This window comes from Camellia sinensis, chromosome 11 (assembly GCF_055761805.1).
Source record: "Camellia sinensis isolate YWXY chromosome 11, ASM5576180v1, whole genome shotgun sequence".
Classification (NCBI taxonomy): domain Eukaryota; kingdom Viridiplantae; phylum Streptophyta; class Magnoliopsida; order Ericales; family Theaceae; genus Camellia; species Camellia sinensis.
This window is the reverse complement of record NC_138971.1, coordinates 166,134,778-166,142,935: the sequence shown is the minus strand read 5'-3', so window position 1 is coordinate 166,142,935 and position 8,158 is coordinate 166,134,778. Positions and strand designations below refer to the sequence as shown.

The 8,158-nt window shown below is 32.3% G+C and overlaps 1 protein-coding gene across 1 annotated transcript; it reads left to right on the top strand.

Moving 5' to 3' along the window:
• The first annotated feature begins 857 nt into the window (after nt 1–857).
• LOC114273371 (zinc finger A20 and AN1 domain-containing stress-associated protein 1) lies at nt 858–1,653 on the top strand. The gene has a single exon (XM_028215135.2). It carries the CDS (start codon nt 1,023–1,025, stop codon nt 1,455–1,457), a length of 435 nt encoding a protein of 144 aa, XP_028070936.1. The 5' UTR covers nt 858–1,022; the 3' UTR covers nt 1,458–1,653.
• The last annotated feature ends 6,505 nt before the right edge of the window (nt 1,654–8,158 follow it).

The window sequence follows — 8,158 nt, the reverse complement described above, 5'->3', positions numbered from 1 at the left end:
CCCGAAGGCCTGTAAGGACGAGCGCAAGTACGAGACTGCAAGGAGAGAGCCTTGGCTCTAAATTTATTAAAGATAAAATTAGGTATGAAAGAACCCCAACTTCATTATTCTTTTTCTTCAATTTTGTTCCATTCCTTTCTTTTTTTTTTTAACTATTTGGAGATGGATCAAATTGACCATTGACAAAATCCGAGGATATTTTATTTTTTATTTTTTATAAATTGAAGGCTACCAAAATTACCACGTAAACTTATGAGTTCTTGTCGAATGAGGTTTTTTTTTTTAAATAACTATTTTATTTAATCTTATTACTTTTTTTTTCAATGTTTATAATGGAACTAAAAAGACAATTTTACCCTATCCTTATCAAAATAATAAGGGGCTATAAGAATTAAAAAAAAAATCAATTTATAAATATATATTATGGGATTTTTTTATCATATTTATCTTCGTATTATATATGCAAACTTATTTATTTCCTGGCCAAATCAAAATAAATAAAAAAAGAAGAGAATGTTGTTGGGTTCCGTGGTCCACCACAAAACCTACATCAATTATCCGAATCAAAACTCGTCAAATATGTCATTTATATTATTTTAATATCAACTCAATATAATTTTTTATACCAATAAAAAATTTTAACAAATTACGAAAGTTCAATAACACCCTCTCTAAAAATAAATAAATAAATAAACAAAATTGTTGTACTTATCAGGTGGGATTTGTCAAATAAAAAATTCCAATTGCCGACCTTATACGGAAACATAGCATTATATAAATTTATATTAATCACCGATTGATAGAAAAAATAATAATAATAATAAAAAAATCCAAAAAAAATATAATTTTTTTTTAAAAAAAAATCACCGATTGATGGAAAATCCTTTTAACAACCGCTTCCAATACAATCTTCCTCCATAGATTTGAGAAGCTATTGTGAGGTCAAGAAAGAGATTCGATTTAGAAACCCTAACCCTAGTTTTCTTATCATTTCGAAGGAAGAGAGAGAGAGAGAGAGAGAGATGGGTTCCGAAGGAAACAACACGAGCTTCCAACCATCAGAGCCAAAGCTCTGCGCCAACGGGTGTGGCTTCTTCGGCTCTGCGACGACAATGAATCTCTGCTCAAAGTGCTACAGAGACTCGACTAAAGCCGTTATGGACAAGCTCGTGAATCAGAACCAGAACAAGACGGTGATTGATGAGGTTTCTGCGGAGTCATCGGCGGTTGAATCGCCGGTGATAGTCGCAGCGCCGGCGAAGGCGGGGAACAGGTGCTGGAGCTGTAAGAAGAAGGTGGGAGTGCTAGGGTTCCGGTGCCGGTGCGGCGAGACGTTCTGTGGGAGCCATAGGTACCCGGAGAAGCACGATTGTAATTTCGATTTCAAAGCGGTGGAGAGAGACGCCATATCCAAAGCTAATCCAGTGGTCAAGGCTGATAAGATCAAGAGGTTCTGAATTATCGTTTGGAGTGGGTTCATCTTTTGTGGTTTTTCTTTTTTGGAGTTTGATTTTGGTGCCTTGTTGGTGGTTTCCGCCGGTGGTGGTGGTGGTGGTGGTGGTGGTGGGTGGAGGGTTTCATAATAATGTTGAACATTATACTTACTCATGATTTAATGAAATTAGTAATTTGGTATTTTTGGAAAACTTAAAATGTCGGAGTTTTTAAATACATTCATGTTGTGGGTGTGCAGAAAGTCAATGACTGGTTTGATAAATATTTTTTAGATAAATTATAAATATATTTTTTTGAATTTCATTTAAAATATAAATTATTTCATTTGATTTTGAAAACTCATAATAAATAGAATTTTTATTAATAAATTATTAAATTAATTAATAATATTTAATTATATTAAAAATATATTTTAATTAATAATTTAAATAATTTTATTATTATATAAGAGAATAATTAAGATTTTTTTTATAATTAATTCTGTTAAATAATTTTTTTAATAGAATATTTGTAATTTTTAAAATTTAAGTAAATTTGAAAGATGTATTTGTAATTTATTTATATTTTTTAGTATATTTCAAAAATTTTGTTAATATAATTGTTAAAAAAATTGACGAGTTTGATAAATATTAAAAATTAGGGTAAATAATATTTGAAAAAATACAATAATTTTTAGGAAATTTGTTTTTAAGGTTCTTGATATTAAGATTTTATAAGATAAATGATATACGATATTTTATAGTAGTTAAGTTCTCCTAATATTTTTATAAAGAAAATTTGACTCAGAGAAATTTCATTCGACTGGTCTCGACACAGAGAAATTGTAATTTTCACAAAGAAATTTTGCTGATATGATTACAGAGAAATTTCAAAATTTTTCTAGTATGATTACAGAGAAATTTTATCGAAGAACCTTAACTAATAAAAAAAAAATCTTAAATCTCTCCTACTACACAAAGTTAGAAAGAGATGTTTTACTAATTTTTTTTCTAATTTTTATATATTTAAAATAATTATATTAATTTTTTTAAAATTTAATTAATATAACATTTAAAGTATTTTTTATTAATAATTCTTTTGTCTCGTATAAATGAAAAAATTAATGCTATCATATTATTTTTATTAAGATATATATTTATTTTTATTTATTTCAATGTGAATAATTGTATTTTTTTAGGAAAATGTACACCTGTCTATTTTTTTTTTTATAAAAAAATTCAACTCACTAATAAACATTATAAACAATAAAAATTAAATTTATAAGAATTTTCATTATTCTATAAATATTTTTTGAAAACCCCTCTAAGGTGTAACTTTCCCCTTTTTTTTTTTGTGTCCAGGCCTGTCTCTAATATGAAATCAAACTAGAACATATTGTTTGGGCTCTGTAGGCGCACCATAGAGTTCACGTCGATGATCTGAATTGTATAATATTTAGGATTCATTGAGTACTTCAACTTTACAAAAAATCAAGTTGATTAGATATCGATAACCGCTTGATCAGATTAAATTTGTGTTAACGATAATTATGATTTTAAAAATAAATTGTTAACACAAATGTGATAGGCCCACACATTGAAAGTGATTTTTTACAAGAATAAAATACTCAACGAGCTATACACATTAAATAGTTCGAACCATTAATGTAAGCTCCGTGATAGGCCCACGGAGACCTAACAAGACGCTCAAAGCTCTTCCCCTTTTTTTTTTTTAAAACCTTCTGCATGTAATTTATCCTAAAAGTTATGGATTTCAAATTTTTTTTTATGGAAAATCTAAAAAATAATGGGTTGGAATAAGGGTGAATTATATTATACACACTTCATACCATATATATAATTAATTAAGTCATTTTCTTTTTTAAACACTAATTTTTTTTCTTTAGTTTTAACATTATTTTGAGATCTTTAGTTATGATTTTTTTTGTATTTTGTTATAATTTTTTTTTAAAATTTTAATTATGACTTAGAAAAGATAAAATTATTTCATATTCTTTTAGGGAAAATTATTTATAAGTCCTATTTAGGAGACTTATATTACATATAGTTTTAAGTAAAAACGGATTGCGTTTGGTAGAGTTTTGTAAATATTATTTGAAAGTATGAATTGTATTTTGAGTTTGTGAGTTGTGGAATTATGATTTGAGTGTAGAAAATTTGTTTGGTTATGATTTTTGAAGAGAGTGTTGAATTGAGTTTTGAAAGTTTGATTTGACATGTGAAGTAAGAAAAATTGTTTGGTTATGAATTTTGAAAAGAGTTTTCAAAACTTAATTCAAATTGTTATAAGGGGGATGCACCAATAAATCCCAAATTAATAACTTATACACTGTTTAGTCCTAAAAGTTTTCTTATAGACTGAAAGGTCCCATTACAATGTTTCAAACATCAGATTAATGTTTCGAACATTAGATTTCGAACATCAGATTAATGTTTCAAACATTAGATTGATGTGCAAATGGGACTAAATGGAGCATAAGAAAACTTTTAGGACTAAATGGTTCAACTTTTCAGAAACTAGGACTTATGGGTAAATTTTCCAACTCATAACAAAACACACTGCTTTCACACTATTGAAAATTCTGATCAACACTCATAACCAAATTCTTTTTAAAATTCAATTAAAAAAATTTATTATTAACAGAAAATAACATTAATCAATTTTTTAATTGAAAACACTACAAAGGAAATAATTTTTTTTTTCAAAATAAATATTCAAAAAATTTAAATCATAAATATTTAAATAATTTAAATAATCTAAAAAATTTAATAAGTAAAAAATTAAAATAAATATTCAAAAAATTTAAATCGTAAAAATTTAAATAATTTAAATATTTAAAAAATTTAAATAATTTAAAATGTTAATATTTAAATTTAAAAACAACTCTACACTCAAATCATAACCCAACACATAAAACAAAGCTCAATTAAAAAATTATTTTTAAAACTCATAACCAAACACATAACTCGAAACTCCATACCACTTTCACAACTCTACACTCAAATCGTAACCAAATACATAACAAAAAAATTAAAATATTTAAAAATATTTTTATAAAATAGAGTTTGAATTTATTTTTATAAAATATTTTAAAAATTAAAAAATTATAATCGTAATATTTTGAAATTAAAATATTTAAAAATATTCAAAAAATTAAAAAAATCGTAACATATTTAAATATTTAAAATCTTAACAAAATTAAAATATTTAAATATTTAAAAATTAAAATATTGATTTGAATTAAGTTTTGAAAAGAGTTTCGAATTATGTGTTTGGTTATGAGTTTTGAAAAGTAATGATTATGTTTTGAATTGAGTTTTGAGAAATGGATGTAGAATTATAATTTGAAAATTCAAAACAAACAATACACTCAAATCAATGGGTGAAACTATAATTTGAAACCCTAACCAAACGGAGCCTTATATTTCCATACGTCCTGTGAAAAGTTAGTTGACACATTTACCCTTAATAGTAGTTGTTAATATCATAAATAATACCAAAACCATATATAGGAAATTGAATGTTACTATAGATCATATCCATATGGATGTGAATTTGAAATTCAAAATACACGTGATATGTGGAAATTGCAGGTTCATTTATGCAAAATTTTAGGAAACAAAAAAATTAGATATGTTTTGTAGCTCTATTCTAATGTGAACGGCTAATTCATTTGAGAACATTTCGAAACTCACCACCGAGAGGAGAAGGGGCGCGATTCGACCGCCATGTTTGAACGGGAAGATGCTAACGAAATATCGTTTCCGATGAACGAGGAGGAATGATGGCTCCAAATCGTAAGTATGGGTTGCCCCCTGTTTTGCAATGTTCATTCATTTGATTTTGATTAACAACCTAGAACTATGGTTTATGTGAATATGAGGTTTTTGATAATTTCGGTTAACTTCAGTCATAATATGTAATGGTAGTTGTATGTTTTGTGAGTTTTATGGGGAATAAAGGATTTTATAGTTCTCGATTTCAAGATAGTATATATGTGGGGGTTGTCGTTATGTGACTTAGTTGTTGGTGTTGTAGGATGGGGGTCTTACGGGTTGTCCAATATGGGTGTTTTGTGCTTGATTCGTTATTGTATTGCCTGGTACGTGGTCTATTGGTTTTTTTTTTTTTTTTTTTTCGAACCATGCAAAGTATCGTGTTTGGTAGACTATTTTGGAGGGGTTCACGTTGGGGTACGATGTCGTTTGGTTGTGCGCATTAACTTAAAAATAAGTTGTTGGATGTGAATGGTGCCACATCCTTGTGTTATGTGTTGTATAGTTTCTGAATATGATTGTGACCCAATGATAAATTACTGTTTAATGTGAGTGGCAGCACATGTAAGTTGGACTATGTGTATAGTTTCACGTTGTGGTACGGTGTCATTTGGTTATTTACATTCAGTAATAAAAGTAAGTTGTCGAACGTAGCTGGTGCCACTGTAGACACCCCATTTTTGACCGACCTTAAGACTCAGACGTCACTGATTGAGCGCTTGGTGATGCTGCATAATGTGCTTGTTCAGAAGTTTCAGAGTTGCGGCCGTGAGCCCTGCCTCCGAACTTCCGAACCCTCTTTTGTACTTTGCCTCGGTTTGCGAACCAGGCTCGGTTTTCTTTGTTTCTTTTCCTAAGGGAAGAGAGAGGTCCCGTAGACCATCTCTCAATGTCCGTAGGCTACATTTGGTGGCCGTAGGCCATTTTTCCCATTTCGGAGTCCGGTTTCCGGATTTCGGAGCCGTCAGGCCGTGTGCCTCGGTTCAGGACCGCTTAACCATCTCCTATTGCTCTGATTTTTTGGCATACTCCTTATTTGCTCCCTTTTGAAGGACACTGGGGTCTGAGAAACCCACTTCGTGGTCGAATGCCACTTTCGGTGCTTAACAGCCCATTTTCGGGACCTCGAACTGCGCGTTTTGGTCCCCGAGCATTCGTTTTGCAACGGTTTTCGTTCATTTTTGGCAGGTACCTCTGTTTTATCACCAGGGAGGTCACTGAGGGGTGGGAGGCCAGCAATTGTTGCAACAACCAGTTATACATCCTCCGACGCCCTCCGGCGCCCGTTTTTCACACTTCCGGGCTAATGTTGAACACCTTGGGCCATTTTTCTTGAACTTTGAACCACATATTTGTGATGTACACACATGGGAGGACCCTAAAAAGTGGTGGCCGGCCATTAATGCTACCTGACCCTTTTGACCCCCTCCTTCCGGGCTAATGTTGAACCCCTTGGACCCACATTCTTGAACTTTGAACCACATATTTGTGATGTACACACATGAGAGGACCCTAAAAAATGGTGGCCGGCCATTAATTCCACCTGACCCTTTTGAACCCCTCTTTCCGAGCTAATGTTGAACCCCTTTGACCCACATTCTTGAACTTTTAACCACAGGGTTGTGTTGTACACAGATAGGAGGACACCATCAGTTGGTGGCCGGCCACTAAATCTGATTGACCCTTTTGACCCCTAGCCGGCCGGCTAGGGGGTGTGGCCGGCCGGGCACCTGGAGCAAAAGTACTTGGTCGGCCGAGATCCTTGCACTGTGCACTTTACAGCTGTGGAGCTTTATCCCCCAGAAAATATCAATATCCGGGGGATATTTTGTGGGGGAAAGTTGCTCTCCTTTTCCCCCACCTTTACACCCCCTTTTTGGCCTTTATAACAAGCAAGATATATCATTTGTTAGGGGTTAGAAAAATTCTTCTTCAAGCTTCCATACACAACTCCATCTTTATCCCTCTCATTTCCTTGAAAATTTCTAAGTCCCTAAGCACCATTTCTTCTACACCACCAAGCTCTACCACCACCACCTCATTTCCAGCAACAAGGAAGGCTTCTCAAAGGCTAAAGGAGCTGCAAATTGGTCCAAGAAGCAACAAAAGTCTTAGTCTTCAAGGGTGAGTAACATTTCTCCTCTTTGACCCTTTTTCTTGATCCATTTGTAAGCCCCACATGCTTTTTGTTTCAAGCTCCGGCCCTAACTGAAAAGGGCCCTCTTTTGAGCTCATCTTCACTTTTCATTAAGGGCTCAACCCTGTTTGAGCCCTCCATGATGCACTTGCTTCATTGATCCTCTTATATGTCATAATCTTGCATGCTATTTTCGACCCATGAGTAATCTGTTTTTGAGCATGTTGTAAACTGATATTAGGCTTATTTTGAGCCCCTCTTCAACATTGAAGAAGGGCTCAACACCATTTGGGACTTCCATGTTGTACTTACCTTTATACTCCGCTTTTATTCCCCATTCTTGCATGCAATGGCAGCCTACCATGCTTTTGTTTTTGGCCATTTTACAGTTCTGAAAAAGTGCTTATTTTGGTCCATTCTTCATATTTCATTTAGGTCCTTTCATGGTTTGGGACCTCCATATGCCACTTCATGTTATATCTCTCTTTTATTCCCCATTCTTGCATGTTTAGTTAGCCTACCATGCTTTTGTTTTTGGCCATTTTACAGTTCTGGAAATAGTCATATTTTGGCCCATTCTACATGTTTTATTAAGAGTCTTTGGCTGTTTGGTGAATATTTTGCATACCTCATGTTATAGCCACTTTTGAGCCTCATTTTGCATCACATTTCTATCATGTTTGTATACTGATTTTGAGGCTTCCATAAACTGTAAATATTCATATTTTTGGTCCCTCTTCAATGTTGTAGAAGGGAATTTTTCAGTTTGGATTTTGCTTATATCACTTGC